The 24,382-nt window shown below is 50.1% G+C and overlaps 1 protein-coding gene across 1 annotated transcript; it reads left to right on the plus strand.

The window, feature by feature from the left end:
- The first annotated feature begins 8,459 nt into the window (after positions 1-8,459).
- Positions 8,460-12,519, plus strand: CLEC4G (C-type lectin domain family 4 member G). The gene is made up of 9 exons (XM_030880382.3): positions 8,460-8,554; positions 8,886-8,987; positions 9,293-9,346; positions 9,537-9,599; positions 9,735-9,839; positions 11,242-11,331; positions 11,550-11,698; positions 11,801-11,916; positions 12,202-12,519. The coding sequence occupies exons 1-9, from the start codon at positions 8,500-8,502 to the stop codon at positions 12,338-12,340; spliced, it is 873 nt and encodes a 290-aa protein (XP_030736242.1). The 5' UTR covers positions 8,460-8,499; the 3' UTR covers positions 12,341-12,519.
- Positions 12,520-24,382: the final 11,863 nt, after the last annotated feature.

Here is a 24,382-nt window from a genome sequence, read left to right on the forward strand (position 1 = left end):
CTGGCCTCCTGTCTGCACTTTGAGATGGAAATAACAACAGAAACAACGTAAATAGCCAGGCTTTGTCCCCTGAGGACACTTTAAGATAACAGTCAGGGCAGGAACAGAGAGGGGCTAAACCCTGCTTGAGGAAAAGATCAAAAGGTCATAGTCATGGACATATACACACTAACAAACGTAGTAAGGTAGATAGCTAGTGGGAAGCAGCCGCATGGCACAGGGATATTGGCTCGGTGCCAATCCCTGTCCCTATCCCTGTGATAGCCTGGAGGGGTGGGATAGGGAGGGTGGGAGGGAGGGAGACGCAAGAGGGAAGACATATGCGAACATATGTTTATGTATGACTGATTCACTTTGTTATAAAGCAGAAACTAACACACCATTGTAAAGCAATTATACCCCAATAAAGATGTTAAAAAAAAAAAAAAAGGTCATATACGTCCCATCCTTGGGGCAAGGGAGACACTGCACCTGTGCTTCTGCACAGGCTCCTTGGGGGTCCAAGGGTCCACCAAGGTCCAAGGTGGACCTTGATAGGTCCACCTATCATCACCATGATAGGTGATGCCAAGACCCCTCATAGGCCTCTGGGCTGGAATCCATCTTGGAAAAAAGTTGTAGGCGCATGCTGGGGAGGGTCCTAGGGCAGGTCAGGTGTAGAAAAAGAAATCAGATAGTTGGCCAGAGGTAAACAGAGACCCGGAAGAACTGCCCTATATAAATGATGGACCAGCCTCTTTACTGCACTTCTCATTAGGGAGGACGCCCACACCCTTTTCTCTACAGGTGTGTATCTCTGCCTTGCTTCCGTCTTAACTAAACAAACTGTCTCTCTATGTGCTCTCCCACTTGTGCTGTGCTGTGCCTCTAATAATACACTTTGCACCTGTTTTTACAGTTTTTGCCTCCTTGAGAAATGCATTTTTCAATGGGTGTAAGAGCCAGGGGAAATTTGCTTCTAGCCTCTAGCCCTTGCTGGCGTAGTGGCTAGGATTCCTGGTTTTCATCCAGGCTACCCAGGTTCAATTCCTGGGCAGGGAACTAAGATCTCACTTCGAGCCACCGCTCACTGCTGCTGCCTCTCCAAGATCATGACATGGGCGATACACATCCTTACACACTTGGTGTGATTGTGTGTGTAAGTTACAGAAATGTCCCGGTGCTATGCACCTCGAGTGGTTTCTGCTTCTTGCCATCCTAGGTTACTGGGATCTAGGCCACGGCTGCCTCTGCAACTAGTTTATTACTCGTTTGTTTCAGAGTGTGTGCCCATCAAGTTTTACTTATTCACTAGTGAAGTTCTATAAATTAATAAGAAAAAAAGAAAAAGATGGGTAAAAGGGTACAATTTATAGAAAATCAAACCAGAAGAGTGAATCAACATATACTGATATTCAAAATCTCCAGGAGTCAGGCAACACAATCAAAAGCCACAATGAGATTCAGTGAGAAGGAGCAAAAGGAGTTAAAACGTAAACAGTGATAAAAACGTAAAGACTTTTTCTTAACTAAGGGCGAAAAAAGAGAGAGAGAGAGAGAAGGTGGGGAAGGGGGGGATAACAAGGGATTGAAAATGAAGCCATTAAGGATTTCACTTGACAAATCAGGCTTTTTAAATAGAGTTTTAATTTTTAAAATAAATTTATTGTATTTAATTATTTTTGGCTGCGTTGGGTCTTTGTTGCTGTGCGCGGGCTTTCTCTAGTCGTGGCGAGCGGGGACTACTCTTCGTTGCGCTGCGCGGGCTTCTCATTGCAGTGGCTTCTCTTGTTGCGGAGCACGGGCTCTAGGCACGTGGGCTCAGTAGTTGTGGCTCGAGGGCTCTAGAGTGCAGGCTCAGTAGGTGTGGCGCATGGGCTCAGTTGCTCCGCGGCATGTGGGATCTTCCCGGACCAGGGCTCGAACCCATGTCCCCTGCATTGGCAGGCGGATTCTTAACCACCAGGGAAGTCCCTGTGAGTCTGTTTCTAAGAAATCCTTTCTACTGGATATTTTCCCCAAAGTTTGGCTTTGCAAATATTTGGATTTAGATCCAGCTGGGCTGGGGTTGATTGTCTTATTTGCCATGACATGGCCTTCAACAGGGGATGGCACATAGTAGGAACTCAAGAAATATTTGTTAAATGAATGCATAAGAGGCCATAGTAGGCAGTCGTTAAATATCTGTTCAATGAATTTGTGTGCAACTTAAGATGAGGAGTTCCTGCGATGGTGGGTACCTGGTCTGTATCTCAGCCCACATGTCCCTTGGGGGGATTATAATTGCCCTCCTGCAAAGGACTGCATTGCCTTGTGGGTATCTGGACCCAAAAGGCTGCCCATCTCATTGGTCAGACCCTGGAGACCAGTCTTCAACAGCATCACTGCGTGGTTTGGAGAGGAACTGCAAGAATGGTCTGATTCAGATCCAGTCTCCACTTGGGGTGGAAACCTTTCTGCTCCCTCTCCTCCCACACTTGGGTTTTAGGGTCCCTAAAGACTCTTGGACAATTCAAGAGAAAAGAAGGAAAACCTGGGCTGCTTGCGAATCAGGAAAGTAAGAGAGAAAGCCATTGATTCGAAAAAGAAATGAGTTTATAGAACACTTTGTTTCGGTAACACAGTAATTGGAATTCTTGGTTTAATGTGTGACTTCTATGAGGGCAGAGATTGCAGCTGCTTCTTTGCGATATCCACAGCCGTTGGATGTGTCTGGTACCCAGGAGGTATTGAATAAATGTCTATTAAATAAATGACAGTAAATCTCTGAGCCTTTGCACCTGTTATTTCCTTTGGCTGGAGTGTGCTTCCTCCAAAATGTTCATGGCTATTCCCATGTTTCACTCTCCCTATCTTCCTGGTTTTATTGAACTATAGTTCACACACCATATAATTCACCCTTACAATGCAATGGTTTTTATCATATTCACACAATGTGCATCTGTCATCACAACCAATGTAAGAACCTTTTATAATCCTGAAAAGAAACCCCATACCCCGTAACCATTACCCTCCAGTTTCCCCCATCACTCCTGGCCTTAGACAATAACTAATCTACTTTCTGCCTTTATAGATTTGCCTATTCTGGACATTTCTTATACATGGAATCATACAATATGTGGTCTTCTATATCTGACTTCTTTCATTTAGCATAATGTTTTCAAGGTTCATCCACGTCATAGCACGTATCAGGACTTTGTTCTTTTTTTAAGGCTGTATGCTATTTCATCATTTGGATGTACCACATCGTGTTTATCCATTCATCAGTTAATGGACATTTGGCTTAGTTCCACTTTTTTGCGATTATGAATCACACTGCTATAGGCATTCATGTACAAGTTTTTGTGTGGATGTATGTTTTCACTTTTCTTGGGTACACACCTATGTGTGGAATTGCTGGGTCACATGGTAATTCTATGTTTAACTGACTGAAGAACTGTCAAACCGTTTTCCAAAGAATATTGCATTTTCAGAAAGACCTTTCCTGACCATCCTAAAACAGCTGCCTCAAATCACTCACTATCTCTGTATACTACTTCATTTTTCCTTCACTCCCTGGTGGGATAGGATAGGATAGTGTATATATTTATTGCTCTATGACACTAGAATACATAGTACATATTCATTTGCTTACTGTCTTCCCTTCCACAAGATTGTAATATCCATTAAAAATGGGAATTTTGGCCACTTCTGTCCATTGCTGAATCTCCAGTGCCTAGGAAAGTGTCTGCAATAGGGTAGCACACACACTAGACAAGCACGTGTCCCAGAAGCCACAGGAAGTTTGGCATGGCCACCAGGTAATGTGCCTCAGAGAAGTCCACAAGATGCCTGGTTCCGAGTAGCAGCAGTTGCTGTGGTCAACCCAAGTCACTGGGAAAGCTGCAATGCCAGCAACCAAATGACTGCATTCACACCTGAGTGGGGGCTGAGATTCTGGAGACAAGGGTCACGCTTCTGAGAACGTCCAGGTTGAAAGGAAAAAAGGGCCCGTCTGCTCTGTCTTGGAACATTCTCTGACATACCCAACTGCCAGGCGAAAGGGGCTCCCCTCCCTACTCACCCCATACTCCAGACTGCGTTTGCTTGGAGTACAAGAATGTGCTTGTTTACGTTTATGACTGTTTCAGTTATTTATGCGCGATAACAAATCACCCTACAACTTGGGGCTTAAAACTCACAATTCCATGGGTTTACCCAGCGACTCCTTTCCTGGTCTAGCCTAGAATCGGTTGCATTGTTGCACTGGGATGGCAGCTGGAACGGCTGGAAGAGCCAAGAGGACCTTCGCTGCTGGCCGCCAGCTGGACCGCTTTCCCCTCCATGTGGCCTCTCATCCTCACGGATCAAAGCCAGGCTCTCTAACAAGGAGACCTGTAGCATCCCATGAGCTCACGTGCGGAAGCCGCAAAGCACACTGGGGCCCAGACCCGGAAGTCACGTGGTGGCTCTTCTCACACCCACTTTTGAAAGCAAGTCACGTGGATGGTCCAGATTCTGAGTGAGAGGAAATTGATTCCACGTGACACGAGGAGTAACAAAGTCACATCGCAGGGAGGCTCGTGTAGGAGATGGGTGGAATTTGGCCGGGATCTTTCAGTCTCCCGTAATAGCTACGAGAATTGTCTCTGTGGCGGAGGAACATGGCTTTGGGTCAGGGCACCAACACCTCTTGGTTGGGTAGCCTTGGGCAAGGCACCTTTCCTGTATGAGCTCTGGATTCCTTCCCGTGAAGGTGAAGCAATCCAGTTTTATCATCCCCTGACAACCCTCCTTATAATTACCACCAGGAAAACGGGCTACAAATCAGCAATTCTAAAATCTTTTCTGGCAGACTCTCTCCGTGAACCTGGACAATTCATTTAACTAGAGGTCCCAGTTGATCTTGGATGGCAACCATGGAAAGATCATAATATCAACAGCAAAAATAATAGCAGCTAGGGCTTCCCTGGTGGCGCAGTGGTTGAGAGTCTGCCTGCCGATGCAGGGAACACGGGTTCGCGCCCCGGTCCGGGAAGATCCCACATGCCGCAGAGTGGCTGGGCCCGGGAGCCATGGCCGCTGAGCCTGCGCGTCCGGAGCCTGCGCGTCCGGAGCCTGTGCTCCGCAACCAGAGAGGCCACAACAGTGAGAGGCCCGCGTACCGAAAAAAAAAAAAAAAATAATAATAATAGCAGCTACCTCTTATGGAGCCCTGCCAGGCTGAGTGTGTTACTCTGCTGGTCTGTAGAAACGGCCAAGGAGTCTTTGGGTCACCCCAGAAGCAGAACCTAAGATAAGGATTTGAGGACTTGTAGTTTACCTGGGCGGTGGTTCTAGAAGTCCCTGGAGAAATGTAGGGAAGTGGGAGAGGGAAGGGAAGGAGCCAGTACAGGATGTGCTCAGGAGCTGAATCCCACTGGGGACCTTGGGAAGACGGTGTAGAACATGTGACTTTGAGTTATACTAATGAGTGTCTTCCTTTAAAAAAAAAACAATTCTCGTCTTTTCATTTTATTTTATCATATATGTCTCTCCCATGCCTTCCTGAAACAAGGCAAGAGAATAGGCATCGAATAAAAGTTTTAAACACAAAGTGGCTACGGTTTGCTATTTCTGAGGGTTGTTGAGAGGATGCCGGAAGGTGTGTGTATGCATTTACAAGGGGGGCTGCAATGCAAGAAGCGCTCCTTACAAAAAAACAAAAATAAAAACATTTTTTCATCTCAGCGAGCCCAACCCTGGCCACCCTACTTGCTGGTCACTGCCCCAGCCCAGCACTCCAGGGTCCTTTATCCAACTTGACTTGTCTTCCTTTAATTTTTTTTTTTTGTAGCACTTGTGACTTTTTAATACACAATATTAGAGTTCTCATCCTCAGCATATGAACACTGGGGACTGATGAGTCTTTGCTTGTGGGGGCCTGTCCTGTGCATTGTAGGATGTTGAGTAACAACCTTAGTTTCTAACCCACTAGATGCCAGTAGCACACCCACCAACTGTGATGAGCACAAATGTCTCCTGACGTTGCTCTATATCCCCTGGGGAGATTAATTGCCCTCAATTGAGAGCCACCATGCTATTCAACTTACCTTTTATTTTTTAATTTAATTTAATCTGAACTTAAAATACTTTATTTTTTACCAGCAAATGGTAACACTTTGACATTTGCCAGGCTGGTGGCTTGGTTTTTCCTCAAGATTTGTTGTTGTTACACTTATTCATTTGGTTTTTTGGGTTTTTTTTAATGTTTATTTATTTATTCCTTATTAGTCATCCATTTTATACACATCAGTGTATGCATGTCAATCCCAATCTCCCAATTCATCCCACCACAACCCCCACCCCTCCGCCGCTTTCCCCCCTTGGTGTCCATACGTTTGTTCTCTACGTCTGTGTCTCAATTTCTGCTCTGCAAACTGGTTCATCTGTACCATTTTCTAGGTTCCACATATATGCGTTAATATACGATATTTGTTTTTCTCTTTCTGAATTACTTCACTCTGTATGACAGTCTCTAGGTCCATCCATATCTCAACAAATGACCCAATTTCGTTCCTTTTTATGGCTGAGTAATATTCCATTGTATATATGTACCACATCTTCTTTATCCATTCGTCTGTCGATGGGCATTTAGGCTGCTTTTAGGGAGTGTTCTAATTTCATGCCTTTACATGCAGCTGTCCAGTTTTCCCAGCACCACTTATTGAAGAGACTGTCTTTTCTCCATTGTATATCCTTGCCTCCTTTGTCAGAGATTAGCTGACCATATGTGCATGGGTTTATCTCTGGGCTTTCTATCCTGTTCCATTGATCTATATTTCTGTTTTTGTGCCAGTACCATATTGTCTTGATTACTGTAGCTTTGTAGTATCGCCTGAGGTCAGGGAGTCTGATTCCTCCAACTCCGATTTTTTCCCTCAAGGCTGCTTTGGGTATTCGGGGTCTTTTGTGTCTCCATACAAATTTTAAGATTATTTTGTCCTAGTTCTGTAAAACATGCCATTGGTAATTTGATAGGGATTGCATTGAATCTGTAGATTGCTTTGGGTAGTATAGTCCTTTTCACAATATTGATTCTTCCAATCCAAGAACATGGTATATCTCTCCATCTATTTGTATCATCTTTACTTTCTTTCATCAGTGTCTTATAGCCTTCAAAGTCTGATTCTCTAGGAATTCCTCCTCCCGTTGCCGGACCCCCAGGTTGGGAAGCCTGATGTGGGGCTCAGAACCTTCACTCCAGTGGGTGGACTTCTGTGTTCTCCAGTTTGTGGGTCACCCACCCAGCAGTTATGGAATATGATTTTATTGTGATTGCGCCCCTCCTGCCGTCTCATTGTGGCTTCTCCTTTGTCTTTGCATGTGGGGTATCATTTTTGGTGAGTTCCAGTGTCTTCCTGTCGACGATTGTTCAGCAGTTCGTTGTGATTCTGGTGTTCTTGCAAGAGGGAGTGAGAGCACGTCCTTCTACTCCGCCATCTTGAACCAATCTCCAACTTACCTTTTAATTATGTTCATGATTGACTATCTGTCTCTCCCCACTCCCTACTGGAATGTTAACTCCAAGAAAAAAGGAATTTTCTTCTTTAGTTCAGTGATGTATCCTCAGTTCCCTGATCGATGCCTGGCATGTGGTAGGTGTCCAATATTAGTTGAAAGAATGAACGACATTTGGAGGATTTTGTGCTTGGGGATGGTGCCAAGGCTTGCCGTGCATAACCTCATTTCTTTATCACAGCATCCCTTGGAGGGAGGCCTTGTCACTGTCTCCCTTTGCACAGAGGACAAAAACAGAGGCTTCTAGAAGCTGCATATGGACACCCTACACACACATCCAATAGTAGAGTCCAGAAGCTTAGCTGGCCTCCATGGAACAACTGGCTGTGTTCTCCCTTCTAGTCGAAGAGGACTGAATGAAGGTCAGGGTCAAAGGTAGCTCCTGGCAGGCACCTGCAGGGGAGTGGAGGAGCCATGAGCAGCTGGCGTGGGGTTGGGTGGGGGCACACCTGAAGGGGCTTTCTCAGGTACCCGCAGGGAGCCGCCTTGAACTTGGCTGGGTTCAGCCTGCCCCTCTCAGGAGGATGGCCAACGCCAGACCTATAAGTGATGCGGACCGAGCTCCAAAGTGAAGCCCCAGCAGAGCCTGGAACTTGTTGCTGGAGCACGTACCTGGTGATGGTCGGGGCTGGGGCTGGGCGCCCAAGAGGCTGGGACTACACACACACACATACACACACACACACACACACACACACACACACACACACACACACACACACACTTCACTCCCCCCATTCCTTCTACCCTCCCTCAACCCCCCTCAGCTCCGCACTTCCCCTCCCCGCCCCACACTTACTGAAGCCCAGTCCAGCCCAGCCAAGCCCAGCCCAGAAAGGGCCCATCGCTGTGATTGGTCAGTGGTTCTCTGCACCAGGAATTGAGACACAGGAGACGGGAAGGAAGGAAGAGGGTGGGTGGGGCGGGGAGAGGGATGAGGCTACTTTTATATCTACTCCCAGAGCTGGATGTCTGTTCACCATGGACATGGCCGGGTACAGCAGGTGGGACGGCAGCCTGGAGGAGGTCCCCGGAGGTATGAGCAATGGGGCTGCCTCACAGGTCCCCTGGGGTCCCTCTCTGACCAGTGGTTTGGGGTTTGATGGGAGAATGGAGAGGACCAGCCCAGAGAGGGCCTACGTAGTGAGTGCAGGAGAGACACCACAGGCCCTAGAGCCAGCTGGACCTGGATTAAAATTTCAACTCCGCCACTTAGGGGCTGTGTGACCACAGACAAGTTACCGTACCTCTCTGAATCTCAGTTTCCTGAGAGGAACCCAAGCATCCAGGGCTCAGTCCTCAGGGCCCAGGGATCCAGGGTGGTCCTGGTACCGGAGGAACTCAGGAGTCCATCCGTGTTATCCCAGGGCACTGGGGACGCTGGGGACAGAGACCCCTCCTCCTGGCCCTGGCTCTCTTGGTGGTCACAATCCTCTGGGCCCTCGTTCTGAGCGTCCTGTTTTCCAAGGGTGAGTGACTGGATGACGGGGGAGGTCGTGTCCAGCCCCCCTGGGGACATAGACCTTTTCTCCGTCCCTGAGCGCACCAGCCAGGTCCCAGGCCCTTGCCTGGGTCTGAGTGTGAACACGTCAGAACAGAGTTTGTGTGCACCCACGTGTGTGCATATGTGCCTGTGAATGTGTTTGTCCTTTGTCGGTGTGTGTGCACATCACGTGCGCTGCACGCCTGTCCACCCACTCTGTGTGTCCGGTGATCAGGGTCCCTGCACCCCTCGGGCCGCGGGGAGAGTTCCCGAGTCCCCCTCTCTCTGCAGCCTCCACAGAGCGCAGGGCGCTGCTTGGCCAGCAGGATCTGCTGAGGACAAACTGTACGTGCAGAACAGGGGCTCTTGGGTCCCCAAAGTTCGGGGGCGGAAGGGTCTTGGACCCTGGCATCGGGGTAGTGGGTGGGTCGGTGGGGACCTCACAGTCTGCTAGGCTGGCCCTGGAGTTGGGCAGGGTCCTGTGAGTCCCCGAGGGTGACCTGGAGTGTGTGGGGTGGATGGGGGATCGTTCCAGCCTCGAAGCAGACGGCGGTGCTGGGTGTCCTGAAGGAGGAGGTCCGAGCCTGCAATAGCTGCTGTGAGACTGGTGGACCGAGGTTGCGGGGCTTGTGGCCGGGATTGGAGGAGGCAAGTGGGAGCTGGGCTCTGGCGTGTAGCGGGGGCGGCAGGCTGGTCTCAGATGTCCCGTCCCCATCCTCGCCCCCCTTCCCAGGCCTGGGGACTCAGGCGCAGCTGCAGACCGTGCACACCAAGCTTAGAGAGGCACAGTCGAAGCTGATCCAGCAGGAGAGCGCCCTGAAAGAACTGAGCGAGCGCGGTGAGGGCAGGACATTGCCATGATCCCTGACCCCTCACCCCGGCTGTTACCCTACCCTTGATTCACCTCCGGACCCTTCTGTGACCCCCACCTGTCCTGTGATCCTGACCATAGACCCCAGTCGTGTCCTCCATCCTAACCCTGACCTCTGGACTCTGACCTTGACTGCAACTCCTAACCCCAACTGCAACTGGACCCTACCCAGCTATAACAGTCCTTGACCGTGATGTCATTGTTGTTGTTTTTTTAACATCTCTATTGGAGTATAATTGCTTTACAATTATTAGTTTCTGCTTTATAACAAAGTGAATCAGTTATACATATACATACAGTTATACATATACATATGTTCCCATATCTCTTCCCTCTTGCATCTCCCTCCCTCCCACCCTCCCTATCCCACCCCTCTAGGTGGTCACAAAGCACCGAGCTGATCTCCCTGTGCTATGCGGCTGCTTCCCACTAGCTATCTATTTTATGTTTGGTAGTGTGTATATGTCCATGCCACTCTCTCACTTTGTCCCAGCTTACCCTTCCCCCTCCCCATATCCTCAAGTCCATTCTCTAGTAGGTCTGTGTCTTTATTCCCGTCTTACCCCTAGGTTCTTCATGATCTTTTTTTTTTCTTCTTAAATTCCATATATATGTGTTAGCATACGGTATTTGTTTTTCTCTTTCTGACTTACTTCACTCTGTATGACAGACTCTAGGTCCATCCACCTCACTACAAATAACTCAATTTCGTTTATTTTATGGCTGAGTAATATTCCATTGTATATATGTGCTACATCTTCTTTATCCATTCATCCGATGATGGACACTTAGGTTGTTTCCATCTCTGGGCTATTGTAAATAGAGCTGCAATGAACATTGTGGTACATGACTCTTTTTGAACTATGGGTTTCTCAGGGTATATGCCCAGTAGTGGGATTGCTGGGTCGTATGGTAGTTCTATTTTTAGTTTTTTAAGGAACCTCCATACTGTCTCCATAGTGGCTGTACCAATTCACATTCCCACCAGCAGTGCAAGAGTGTTCCCTTTTCTCCATGCCCTCTCCAGCATTTATTGTTTCTAGATTTTTTGATGATGGCCATTCTGATCGGTGTGAGATTATATCTCATTGTAGTTTTAATCTGCATTTCTCTAATGATTAATGATATTGAGCATTCTTTCATGTGTTTGTTGGCAATCTGTATATCTTTGGAGAAATGTCTATCTAGGTCTTCTGCCCATTTTTGGATTGGGTTGTTTGCTCAATAACAAAAACAACCCAATCCAAAAATGGGTGCTGTCATTCTTGACCTTGGCAATGACTACGGAAGTGGATGCTGACCTTAACTGATCATGACCCTATTACTGATGCTGAGCCTAGCTATAATCTGGACTCGTTTTACCTCGCAGTGACCCAGAGCTTGGCTGAAGCCGGTAGGGACCGTGAGAACATCCGCACTGAGCTCTTCCGGGCGCTGGAAGGAGTCCGGCTCGGGAACAGTGAGCACGATCCGGAGGGGTGAAGGGGAGAGGAGAGGACAAGTGAATCCCGCCCTTGGGCCCCAGGGTTCCCTGATCCGCCTGGCCCCGCCCTTTGACCTTGGCCTGGTTTCAGTGGCACCGACCCTGAGCCCAGTGGTGCAACACTCCCCTCCCCAATCCTCACCATCTGCTCCATTTGGGAGCAAATCACCTCTTTGATCCTCGCCACCCTGCAGGCTCCTGCGAGGAGTGCCCCAAGTCGTGGCTGCCATTCCAGGGCTCCTGTTACCTTTTCTCCACCCAACGGGCCACGTGGGTGGAGGCGCAGCGCCACTGCGAGGGCGCCAGAGCGCACCTGGTGATTGTCGGGGGCCTGGATGAGCAGGTGCGCAGCTCCGGCTTTGGGGGGCGGGGGGGCGGGGAGAAGGAGTTTACCTGAGGGGGCGGGGCCGGACGGACGCGTGGCTCAGTCTCCCCTCTTGCCCAGGTCTTCCTAAGTCGGAACACTGGTGGCCGCGGTTACTGGCTGGGCCTGAGGGCCGTGCGCAGGGCGCGCAGGATCCAGGGCTACCAGTGGGTGGACGGAGTCCCGCTCAGCTTCAGGTGAAGGAAGGGACTTGGGGAGGCTGACAGTTCGGATCCTAGGAGAAGCGCTTCGGCCAGATCTCCGGGCCTCCTTAGGGATGGGCGGGCTATACCCCAGGAAGTGACTAGGGTTAAATTCTGGGGTTAGAAAGTTATATCCCAGGTGCGTGTGCTCAGGTTAGACCCTCAGGATGTCTAGGTTAGCCCCAAGCAATAAACAGGCTAGACCCCGGAAAGGAAGACTGGACCCCATGGCCATCCTCAGCCTAGCCTCCCAGCAACACCCCCGCTAAACCACTGCAGCCACTGGAATCAGGGGGAGCCCAACGACTCGCTGGGGCGCGAGGACTGCATCATGATTCTCCGCACGGGGATGTGGAACGACGCACCGTGCGACAACAGGGACGACAGCTGGATCTGTGAGAAGAGGCTCAGCTGCTGACCTCCCCCAGTGCCCCAGAGTCACGCCCACTGGCACTTGTCCAATCGCCTGAGCCGCTCACCGTCCTGGCTCCGCCCACCTCCATTAATTTCCCACCCCACCCACAGCGTAGGCCAGTAACTGCACTCTGAGACCTCCGCTCCAGCCTCACTGCAACCCCTCACCCGTGGACCTCACCTAGTCCCCACCCGCCCCAAAATCTGAGCTCCCCAGCCCTGTGATCTGGCCTTAGCGCCCTCCCTAACCAAGGTCAAGTAACTCAAGGATGGAGCTGTTTAATTTACTTTATTTACCATGCAGATGGAAGGCCTCAAAGAAGGGATTTTGAGAGCTTTCTTTGCAGCCCGAGGGAGCATCAATAAATGAGAAATGAATCTTGGCTCCTGGCTCTGGTTAGCCGTTCTAAGCTTTATCTCAGGGACTCTGATGTCACCCATGTGAGTGACCCTGACCTCAGGGGCCTATGATACCCCCCAAACCCAGTGGGTAACCTGCATTGGGCCAGGGGCTGTAGGGCACTGGGGACACAGGAATGAGTCTGACCCCCATCCCTACCCCTGGGACAATGTGACCAGTGACTCGACTGAGGAATACATGGTGCGTTTGAAGGAGCCACCTGTGTCCCCAGGGAGAGGAACTCTGCTGAGATGCTGCAGTGCTGGCCCTGTTCCTTGAGGAGACTGTCACCCTATTGTGGAGAGCCTGACACAAGGCCCTGAGACAGGTGGGAGAGGGGCTGCCCGGATCTGATGAGCATGTCCCTTTCGTCTCGGGCACCCAGGTTCTGTGGGATGTTCAGGAAATACATCCAGAGAAGATGGACCTTCCAAGAACAATGGGATTTCAGCACATGGAGCTGGGAAGGGAGGGCTTTGCAGATAGAGAGTGTTGGAAAGTGTAAGCTATGGCTGAACCCATTTGGGGGGTGTGGGGTGCACACAGCCTGGCGTTATCAACTGGAGACTTTTGATCTGAATTGACCCTGCACTCCCAAAGCTTCCTGCTCCTGTCTTGGGGACCTGGGGGCTCTCCCAGCATTTCCAGTGGAGACGGATCCAACTGTCCAACTGAGGGGAGTGACAGGCTAGCAGCTTTTAGTTCTGTGCAGAGCTGAGCCCAGAACCAAAGCTGCTCAGAACCCCCAAGCTGCCCAGCCCTGAGAGCATCCACGGAACAGGAACAGGAGGGAACAGCACCCCAACTCCCTGGCCAGACAGAATCTTTCAGTGCTGTAACCAGGAAACCCCCAACCCTTCTCTGAATCCTCTAACCTGCAGCGCAGGGGACTTCCCTGGCAGTCTAGTGGTTAAGACTCCACACTTCCACTGCAGGGGGTGCAGGCTCGATATCTGGTGGGGGAACAGAGATCCTACATGCCGAGTGGTGTGGCAATAAATAAATAAATAAATAAATAAATAAATAAATAAATAAATAAATAAACGCCAACCCAGAGCAAGGCATTGACCTTTCCCAGGAGCCATCTGACTTATGGATAGATAAAATACCTAGTAGACTGTTGACCAGACTGATGGATTTCCAGACAGTCAGCTTGGAAGAGTGTATGAGTTTCCTACTGCTGCTGTAACAAATGCCTGCCAACTCGGTGGCTTCAAACAATATACATCTATTCTACAGTTGTGGAGGTCAGAAGTCCAAGATTAGTTTCATTGGGACTTCCCTGGCGGTTCAGTGGTTAAGACTCCATGCTTCCACTGCAGGGGCATGGGTTCGATCCCTGGTCGGGGAACTAAGATCCCGAATGCTGTGCAGTGCGGCCAAAAAGAGAAAATAAACAAACAAAATTAGTTTCACTGGACTGAAATCAAGGTCACGAGGGTCAGGCTCCCCCCAAGAAACTCCATGTCACCCAGCAATTCCACTTCTGGATAGATATCCAAAAGAACGGAAAGCAGGGTCTTGAAGAGATATTTGCATACCCGTGTTCATAGCAGCATTATTCACAATAGCCAACAGGGAGAAGCAACCCAAGTGTCCATCAATGGATGAGTGGATAAACCAAACATACTCATCCATATAATGGAATATTATTCAGCCTTAGAAAGGAAGGAAATTCTGACACACATTACAGCATTATGCTGTGTGAAATAAGGACAAATACTGTTGTTTAATGGGTACAGAGTTTCAGTGCTGCAAGACGAAACAATTCTGGAGATCTGTTGCAGAACGATGCGAATATACTTAACACTCCTGAACTGTCCACTTAAAAATGGTTAAGATGGTACATTTTATGTTATGTTTATTTTACAACAGTTGAAAAAATTTTTTATTTTAAATGCACTTATTTCAAGCTTACAGTTTAACAAGTTTTGAGAAATATATACAGATGTGTAAGCACCACTGCACTGCAGATCTAGAACATTTCCATCACCTCCTAAAATTCCTTCTTGTCCCTTCCCAATCAATCCTCCCCTCCTCCCCTCCCCCAGGCCACCACTGACCTGCTTTCCGTCACTATTGATGAGATTTGTCTTTTCTCAAATGCCATATACACTGAATCGTACAGTGTGTAGTGCTCTGTGCCTGGATTCTTTCTCTGGACATACAGTGTTTTTGAGATTCACCCACGCTGTTGTAGTTTGTTTCTTTTCATTCCTGAATCATCTCCCATTGATCGGCTGGACCACCATCTGTGTATCCAGTCACCTGTTGACAGATGTTTGTGTTGTTTGAATGTGAGAGTATGAACCAAGCTACCGTGAATAATCTCATACAGAACTTTTTATGGATTTGAGTTTTCACTTCTCTTGGGTAAACACCTGGGAGTGGGTCAGATAGTAGGTAAGTGATTAAGTTTATAAGCCAAATAGTTTTCCAAAGTGGTTGCACCCTTTTTGCATCCCCAATACTCAGCGATGTCTCCAGGCTCTGGTGGCTCGGGGAGGGTATTTTTGACCCAAGAGAGGCTTTAGCCGTTCTAGAACCAGGTGGAGGTGCTTATCTAGAGAAGAGCAGGAGGGGCGGAAATGAGGCTGGAAATTGAAGCTGATATTGTGGGAAAGCAGGAAGCACGGGTTTACATGTGCCTGATAACACATGTTTTCACGGGAAGATGAGACAGGGCAGGGGGCTGGGAAGCGGGAGGTTGGGGAGGGGTCTCTGCCATTTGGAACTACAGCCCCCTGAACAGAGACAAATAGAAGGGTTGTTGACTGCACCCCAAAGAGGGGCCTTCTGGGGGTGACAACAGTGGTGCTTCAGCAGACCGAGGAGGAGGTTGGCCAGAGAGAAGCTGGAGAGGGGAGAGCTGATGGGAGAGCAAGTCTCCGTGAACAAGGAGCAATTTCTTTCATTCATTCATGCATTCAATGCCATCATTTTCTCACCCAGAAACATTTCTTGTGCACTTACTGTATGCCAGGCACTGGAGTTCCAATGGAGAACAAGAGGTAAAAATAACCTCTTGTTTTTTTACCTTAGACTGAGTGGAAGCAGCCACCCACAAAATCGTATAGACGCTATGAGCCCATTTATATGAAGTTCTAGAATAGGCAGAACTACTCAAGCTTGGAAAATTGTGGGCACAATCGTTCCCCGGGATCAGAGGCAGAGACTTCCTGAGAAGGGCCATGAAAGAACTTTCTGGAATGATGGAAACATTCTGTACCTTGATAGAAGTTTGGATTACCCAGGTGAATGCATTTGTCAAAGCTCCAAGAAAACACTGCTGGAATTTGTGTATTTCATCCTAAGTTATTTTACTCAAAAGGGAAAAAAGTTAGGAGAGCAGCCAGTGAACATTGACCTCTCGTTCACGGTCTGTGGGTTGGAGCATTTGGGAGGGGGATTTAGTATTGATATGTAGGGGGCTGGAGTGAGCTAATGTCTGCACCTTACTTTGAAATGCATGAAAAATAAAATGGATTGAGGGGTGGATGGATGAACAGATTTGTAATCAAGCAAATATAGACAGTGTTGATTGTAGAATGTAGGGATGGATTTTCATTCTAAAACTCAACTTTTCTGTCTGCTTGAACATTGTCATAATGAAATGTTGGGGTTCAGGTTGTGGTTGCTGCCTTCTTGGGGCTCACAGTCTGGCAGGTGATGAAGAGGAGGTGATGAGGAGAAGTAGAAGGTGGTGTGCCCACGTGGTGAACTTGGAAGTGGAACATTGTGGGAAAGCAGTCCCCCCGCTCCCTGCACTTCTATCCTAAGGAGTGAGGAGGGGGAGGGAAAGCAGGGTCTGTCTTGGAGAGGCCAAAGGGGCTTGTGCTGGGAAGCAGGGGGTTGGGGGCAGAAGAGACCCCTTCCGGCCACCCTCTTACCCTTTCCCAGTAGGTGTTCCCACCAACAGCCCCCTGAGTGACCACATGACCCCACTGTCTGGGGCTGAGTCAGCAAATCAAAGATGACCTTGGAGCCCAGCCAGGGTTTCCTGGATGGAACGGCCCTATCTGTCACCCCGTTTTCCAAGGAAGTGAACTTGGGACAGAGTAGCTTGTCGTTTCCAACCTCCCTCATCCCTCCCCCCCAATTCCAGGACCCCCCCCCGGGATCCTGAGGCATCTTACTGGGTTGGCTGAGGTATCTGGGGAAGCCCCTAGGGTAGGACAGAACACACACTCCTCCTGTCCCCTTGGCAGCCCCTTTGCCATCCACCTCACCACCCCGCCCCCAACTCTTCCCTCTCCTGTGTCCCCACGTCCACTCACAGATGGCTCAAATGGATGGATTTGACAGACGCAGACAGAAGGACCAGAGTCTAGAACCTGTGCTTGCCACTTACTCGATGGGTGAGCCTAGGCAAGTGACTTTGCCTCCCTGAGCCTCAGTTTTTACATCTATCAAATGGGAACAATAATAACATCTACCTCCTCAGGTGCTGTGGTCAGCTGAACGATGACCCCCAAAGATGTTTCCGTCCCAATCCCTGGAACCTGTGAATAGGCAACCTGACAGGGTGAAAGGGGCTTTGCAGTTGACATTAAGTTAAGGATCTGGAGATGGGGAGATGATCGTGGACTACTCAGGTAAGCCCAGTGTTATCCCAAGAGCCCTTATAAGAGAAAGGCAGGAGGATCAGAGTCAGAGAAAGGTTGAAAGATGCTACACTGTTTGCTTTGAAGATGGAGGAAGGGGCCACAGGCCATTGAAAGTGGGGGGCCTCTAGAAGCTGGAAAAGCTAAGAAAACATTCTCTCTAGAATGTCCAGGAGGAGGGCAACCCTGTCCACGCCTTGATTTTAGCCAGTGAGACCTGTATTGGGCTTCTGACCTCCAGAACTGCAAGATAATACACTTACGTTGTTTAAAGCCAGCCAGTTTGAGGTAATTCCTTACAGCAGTCATTAAGAAACTCCTACAGATGTGATGTCTGTAAAGCACCTACTGTGTGCCTAGCCCTGAGCCACGGGCTGGGGACTCGGTGGTGACAACAGGCACTGCCCCTGCCCTTCTGGAACTCGTGTTCTAATGGGCACTGTGCAAGATATAAGCAAACCAGACACCTTCACAGGTGGGGGTCATAGAGACCATTGACAGGGTGACTGAGGGGCTAGGGGCCGCTTTAGCTGGGACCACTTCTCTTGGAGGGCAGAGAACTGGAGGATGAGGAAGGGCCAGCCAGAGGGCTCAAAAAACAGAAACGTGTGCAGATGTGGCTGGAGCTGAGCAAAGGAACAATGCAGGCAAGGAAGGTGCCAGCCACACAGGGCCCTGCTGGCTGCAGGGAGTTTTCTTCCAAGAGCCTTTGTGCTTTGTGGCGGGGGGCGGGGGAGGGTATTAATAATGGGAGATATGCGACATTGATGTGTTTCGGGAAATAGTGCTAACAGCGCTCCCATCTGTTGCTGGCTTCTCTCTATCCTGCGGAAGAGACTTTTTTTTTAATCGTGCCGAAGGACTTATGCACACAACAACCTACGTGAGAGAACTGTGCATATACCCACTTTACAGATGAGGAAACTGAGGCCCACAGGAGAAGGGGGTGGAGCTGGGACTCCGTGGCCTTCTCTCACCCACGCGGGTTGTGGGGAGTCACCCAGTCGGGGGAAGCAGTGACCAGGTATATCCAGAAGAGGGCAGCACTCCTACCGTCCTGACCAACCTAGGGAACCAGCCTGCAGAAGAGCCAGATGGAGCAGAAAAACCTCACCATCCTAGACCAAAGTCCTTAAGGTCTCGGGGCCTGGTCCCTGAGGGACTGAGGACCTGGGGTCCTGGATTTCTGGGTTCCTGAGGGTCAAGACTGGGATCTTGGGGAATTCGCTGGCGGCCCAGTGGTTAGGACTTGGCACTTTCACGGCTTTCGCTGCCGTGGCTGGGATTCAATCCCTGGTCGGCAAACTAAGATCCCGCAAGCCATGCAGCATGGCCAAAAAACCGAGAATAAACAAACAAACAAACAAATAAATAAAACAGACCCAGTGTTAAAAAAAAAAAAAAGACTAGTGTCTTGGCTTCCTGGGTCCCTAAGGGGCTGGGGGCCTGGATTTCTGGGGTCCTGAAAGTCAGGACCGGGGTCCTGAAATCCTGGATCTCCAAAGGGCTAGGGGCCTGGGTCACTGAGTGTGGGGCTTGGGGTCCTGGCTTCTTGGGTCCTTAAGGGTTTGGATTCCTGGGTCTCCAGGAAGCTCAGAGCATGGGTCCCTGATGGTGGAGCCCGGGGTCCAAGATTTCTGTATCTCTAGGGGGCTGGGAGCCATCCTCTAGCCTGGTCCCCACACAATATCCCATCCTCTCAGAGAACCATGGGCAATGTCAGAGAGAAACCCCCGAATCTCCCGGTGCAGTCCTGGAATGCTCTCAGGATTCCCAGGATGGGCTGGCTCAGCCCCCCTGGTCCCTGGGGATGTGCTGGGGCCTGGAGGGGCTGGAGGGAGTGGGCATTGGGCCTGGGAGTCTCTCCAGAAGGAAGGATGTGGACAAGCCAGCCTCTGTGTCCCCCTCATCCTGAGACCCCCCACCCAAGCCCTCGCCACCCACAACAGCACAAAAAAACAAAATCAGCCACGTGAGCTCCAGGACGTGATAGTGCAGAGCCAGCCGCTTCCCATCCCACACGTGCCTTTCCTCTTCCTGCTGACCTGCTCTCTGTGTGGATGACGGTTGGGAAGGGGAGTAAGGAGGGGCACATTTGCCTGTGAGCTCAGGGCCCCTCCAGGAAGGGGGCCCAGGTCCTACCCGCGGGGAGCTCCGGGTCCCAGGAGAGGCGCACCTAACACAGATGGACTGGGTAAGGGGAATACAGAGGACTGTGGGGTCTCAGAGGAGGCCTCCAGCCCGGCCTCTGCAGTCAGGGAGGCCTCCGTGCAAACTGTCACTGCAGGCCAGCTTGGCACCCCAGGAGTGGCAGCTGCCAGTGCAAAGGCCCTGAGGTGTAAGAGTGCACCTGGGGAGTCTTGTAGGGAGTGGGGGTGGGGGAAGGTGTGGCCGGAGAGGCTGAGGAGCAGCAGGTAAAGCCCTTGAACTCCAGGCAGGGGAGGCAAGGAGGGTTGGAAGCGGGGGAAGATGTGGTCCTGTGGCTGATGGAGAGGGGACTGCCACCATTGTCCAGGAGGGAAGATGGTGACCGGGGGTGGGGTCGTGGAAGAGGAGAGACAGGACCAGTCAAAAGATAAGGAATGTGGCTGATGGGGTGGGGAGAAGGCAGGTGGTGGTGGGCAATGCTGTGCTCAGCCCGGGGCAGGGGTCGCAGCTGGGCCCACTCTACTTATCACACCAGCCCCCCTCGATTTCCTCCAACAGACCCTGCTGCCCAGGGGATCCCCAGGCGTGTGCAGAAGGGGCAGGTGACAGCTACACGGGGCCTTGCGGGCTCGTCTTTGCCCTTTGCAAGTGCTGTTTCCCCTGCTGGGGATCCCTCCCCCTATCCATGAGCTGGGGGTCTCATTCTCTGCAGGGGTTCCGGCTAAACGTCACCTACTCAGAGAGCTTTCCTGGATCACTATTTAAATAGTGCCTCTGACACCCCCTCCTCCTATCTCCTTTATGTCTCTGACATCCGTCACCATCTGATATTTGTCTGTCTCCCCAGAGAGAACGTCTCAGCTCCAAGGGTAGAGATTTTGTCCAGCTTGTTCATGACATCAGCCCCAAGGGCCCATCATGGTGTCCAGTGTCTCACTGAATGCATGCATGAATGAATGAGTGAGTGAATGACAGTGATGAAATAAAAATTCACATTTGTACTAAGCCTGGGCGTCTGGAGCCTGTGCTCCCCAACAAGAGAGGCCGCGATAGTGAGAGGCCAGCGCACCACGATGAAGAGTAGCCCCCACTTGCCACAACTAGAGAAAGCCCGCGCACAGAAACAAAGACCCAACACAGCAAAAATAAATTAATTAATTTAAAAATAAAGAATAAGGTCTTTGAATGCAGAGAATGTGCTTTAAAAAAAATTCACATTTTAAGGGGAGACGAGAAAAATTTAAACATAAAATTTTTCCTCTGCCCTTTGGTCTCCTCCCTCGCCCTCTTGTGTGCATGGTGCATCTGCATTATGTGTGAACCAGACCTCCCCAACGGCAGAAATACCTACTCAACCATAAAGATCAATTTTCTCCCTCTGGCGCCAGCCCTGTAACTCCTTAGACGGTGACATTCCTTCCACAATCTGTAAGGGGTCACGGCGAGCCACCACTCGCCTTATAGGTGCAGACATCTTCGGTGAACTTTCCATACAATGCTAATATACTATTTTCCTTAAAGATAGAGATGGATGCTGAACAGACTGGTCAGACAACCTGGGGCGATCCTGGGCAGTACCTAATGGTAGTTCTCAGCTTAAATACTTACTTATGACCTTATTAATGCCACTAGCTATATTACTTGTATTCTGCCTCTTTCACCAGATTATTGTTTCTTGCATTATGAAATGTGTAATCGAGGGACTTCCCTGGTGGTGCAGTGGTTAAGAATCTACCTGCTCATGCAGGGGACATGGGTTCGAGCCCTGGTCTGGGAAGATCCCACATGCCGCGGAGCAACTAAGCCCGTGCACCACAACTACTGAGCCTGCGCTCTAGAGCCCACGCGCCACAACTACTGAAGCCCGTGCGCCTAGAGCCCGTGCTCTGCAACAAGAAAAGCCACCGCAATGAGAAGCCCACGCACCGCAGCAAAGAGTAGCCCCCGCTCGCCGCAACTAGAGAAAGCCCATGTGCAGCTATAAAGACCCAACACAGCCAAAAATAAATAAGTAAAATAAAATAAATAAATTTATTAAAAAGAAGACTTTAAAAAAATGTGTAATCGAGGCTCAGGTAGATTTAATCATGATTAGGTGACTTGAAACGGTTGATCAAATATATAGTCTTATAAGATCAGTGATTGTAATAGTGTAACTAGCTATGGGAAGAAGCAACAGAGGGAACCATTGCCTGGACCATAACGAGCTAGTAAGAGAGGTAGTCCAGAAGCTTTTGGCTACTGTAACAGTCCACTAATAGCACACTGAGTGGCTGTATCCATGAAATCTTCGCCAGACCTGGGAACGAGCATTCCTAGCACCATGGGACAAATTGGTCACGAAATGCCTCCCAAACTTTGGTCGAAATTAAGACCGAAAGGGAGGGGATTGTAACAGGATGAGGCGCTTTGTGCTGTAGGAAAATTGGCAGAACTGGCCCTCGGATAGACCGGGATTTCCAGGAGACAATTTTATGAACTCAGTTTCTTGCATCATCCCATCCTTAGGAAACCACTAAAACCATTAACTAAGATATCCGTTCCTTGAGAACAGCGGCAACCCTCTACCAAGATGAGTACTCAAATACGAAATATGAAAAAGAATATATATGTATAACTGAGTCACTTTGCTGTATAGCAGAAATTAACACGACATTGTAAATCAACTATACTTCGATAAAATTAAAAAAAAAAAAAAGATGAGGGACTTCCCTGGTGGTCCAGTGGTTAAGACTCTGTGCTTCTAAATCAGGGGGCGTGGGTTCCATCCCTGGTTGGGGAACTAAGATCCCACATGCCACGTGGTGCGGCCAAAAATAAAAAATTTAAAGTTAAAATTAATAAAAAGATGACTGCTCGATTACACGAACCCCCCTTCTCCAAAATCACATCTATACTGGCCTCCTTTACCTCTTTGGAACAGCCCTCAGAGCTCTCTGAGAGACTGTCTCCCGGGTTATAATGCTCAGGTTGGCTCCCATAAAATTTTCCGTTTCTTTCTTAGATTGACTATTGATGAGTTTTTTCGTCGCATGAACGAGCGATGCACAGGAGATGCACGGGGCTGAACAGAGATGTGGGAAGTAGCAAGGATTGGGGGTGATTGAAGCCGGGTGGTGGTACAGAGGTGAAGGGAGAGGTCCTAAGGGGAAACTGAGGCCTGTGGGGGATGGGGGGTTGGGGGGAGGGGGCCAAGTCCAGCCCTCCTCCCCTCCTCCAGCAGGAGGGCTGCTGGAGGAGGGCCCTGCTTCTGTCCATCAAGCCCTCTTTGGAAACAGTTCTGCAGAAGACCGGTAGAGGGCGTACGTGTGTGTCTGTATGACCGTGTACTTGCGCGTGTGCGTGTGTGTTGCCTATCTGTGGTGTGTGTCTCTGTGCGTTTTATGTATGTTTCGGTACACTTATATGTGCATTTGTGTTTATGTGTGCATGTGATTACGTTGTGTGTATCTGTGTACACATTGGGTGCGTCTATCTTGCATCTGTAGTCCCACTGTGTGTTGTCTCTGTGTGTTTAAGTTGTGTGTGTGTGCTGTGTGTACCTCTGCATTTCTGTGTATTTGTCCGTGTCTGTGTATATCTATTTGTATGCGTTGCGTACGTGTGTGGTTTGGTGGTATCCTGTGGTCTGTATCTTTGTGTGTGTGTTGTGTAGATGCCTCTGGGTTGTGTCTGTGTGCACGTGGGGCATGTGCAGTTTTGCATTGTGTAGGTATCTGTGGTTGGATAGTACTGTTTGTCCGTGTGTCTGAATCTTTTTTTTTGTTTTTGCAGTACACGGGCCTCTCATTGTTGTGGCCTCTCCGTTGCGGAGCACAGGCTCCGGACGCGCAGGCTCAGCGGCCATGGCTCACGGGCCTAGTGGCTCCGCGGCATGTGGGATCTTCCCGGACCGGGGCACGAACCCGTGTCCCCTGCATCGGCAGGCGGACTCTCAACCACTGCGCCACCAGGGAAGCCCTGTCTGAATCTTTGTATGTGTGTTGTGTGGATGTCTTTGCATGTCGATTTGTGCTTTTGTGGTGTGTGTGTGTGTGTGTTGTGTGGGTGTCTAAGTTGAGTCTTGGCAGGAACCTAGCATCACGCAAGCCGTCGAGTCCCAGTTAGAACATGTAGGGCCACTGGGCACCACTATGGCCTAGGGCTGGGGCGCCTGGGCCTGCAGAGTTGTCAGAAGCTCGGAAACTCCAGATTCCATCACAGGCCCACACTCTATCCAGAACCCCGTCCTGTGGCCTCCCCGCAGCCCAGCAGGACTTGTTCCCAAACTTTCTCCTCCTCGTTCCTGTGTCCTCACCGCCCAGCTGTCCACCCACACTGGTCATTTTCCATAGCATCTTCCAAGCACCCACCCCCACGTCCCTCCCATCATAAAGGCTATCTCATCTCAAACCTACCTGCTTCTCTCCATCCCCATTGCCACTGCCCCAGGCCACCTCCTCTGGCTCCTGGATGAGGTGACAGCTCCCCGCAGTGTCCCCACCCCCCACCTGGCCTCCATGAAAGTCCCCCAGGGTCCCCACCCCCCAGGCCTCCTGCCATCTTCGCCCACCCACTGGCCCCCAGTGACTTCTCTCTGTTGCCCACCTGACAACTTTCTCCCCTGCTAAAAATGTTCCTCGTCTGTCACTCAGCAAAACGTGCAGTGGGTTCAGGTCCCCACAATTAGCCCTGATCAAGGTTGAGAGGGACATTTGGGGGCCCAGAATGAACAGCCTCAGGCCACCAGAGTCATTCATTCAGTAGACATGTACTGAGGGCTCCCTGTCCTCAAGCTGGGGACACAGCATGACAGATGAGGTAACACGGTGCCTGCTCTCTTGGAGTGCACGGTCCGGGGACATTCCAGCCAGGTCCCTCCCTGCTCGGTGGACAGCCTGGCCTAGTCCTGGTT

Source organism: Globicephala melas, chromosome 3 (genome assembly GCF_963455315.2).
Source record: "Globicephala melas chromosome 3, mGloMel1.2, whole genome shotgun sequence".
In the NCBI taxonomy this organism is placed as follows: domain Eukaryota; kingdom Metazoa; phylum Chordata; class Mammalia; order Artiodactyla; family Delphinidae; genus Globicephala; species Globicephala melas.

Excerpts from the sequence above, each read along its gene's own strand:
- CLEC4G (XM_030880382.3), top strand. The coding sequence starts at position 8,500 with ATGGACATGGCCGGGTACAGCAGGTGGGACGGCAGCCTGGAGGAGGTC. Across the intron at positions 9,600-9,734 it reads CCGAGCCTGCAATAGCTGCT|GCCTGGGGACTCAGGCGCAG; the intron begins GTGAGACTGGTG and ends CCCCCTTCCCAG. Across the intron at positions 11,332-11,549 it reads AGGAGTCCGGCTCGGGAACA|GCTCCTGCGAGGAGTGCCCC; the intron begins GTGAGCACGATC and ends GCCACCCTGCAG.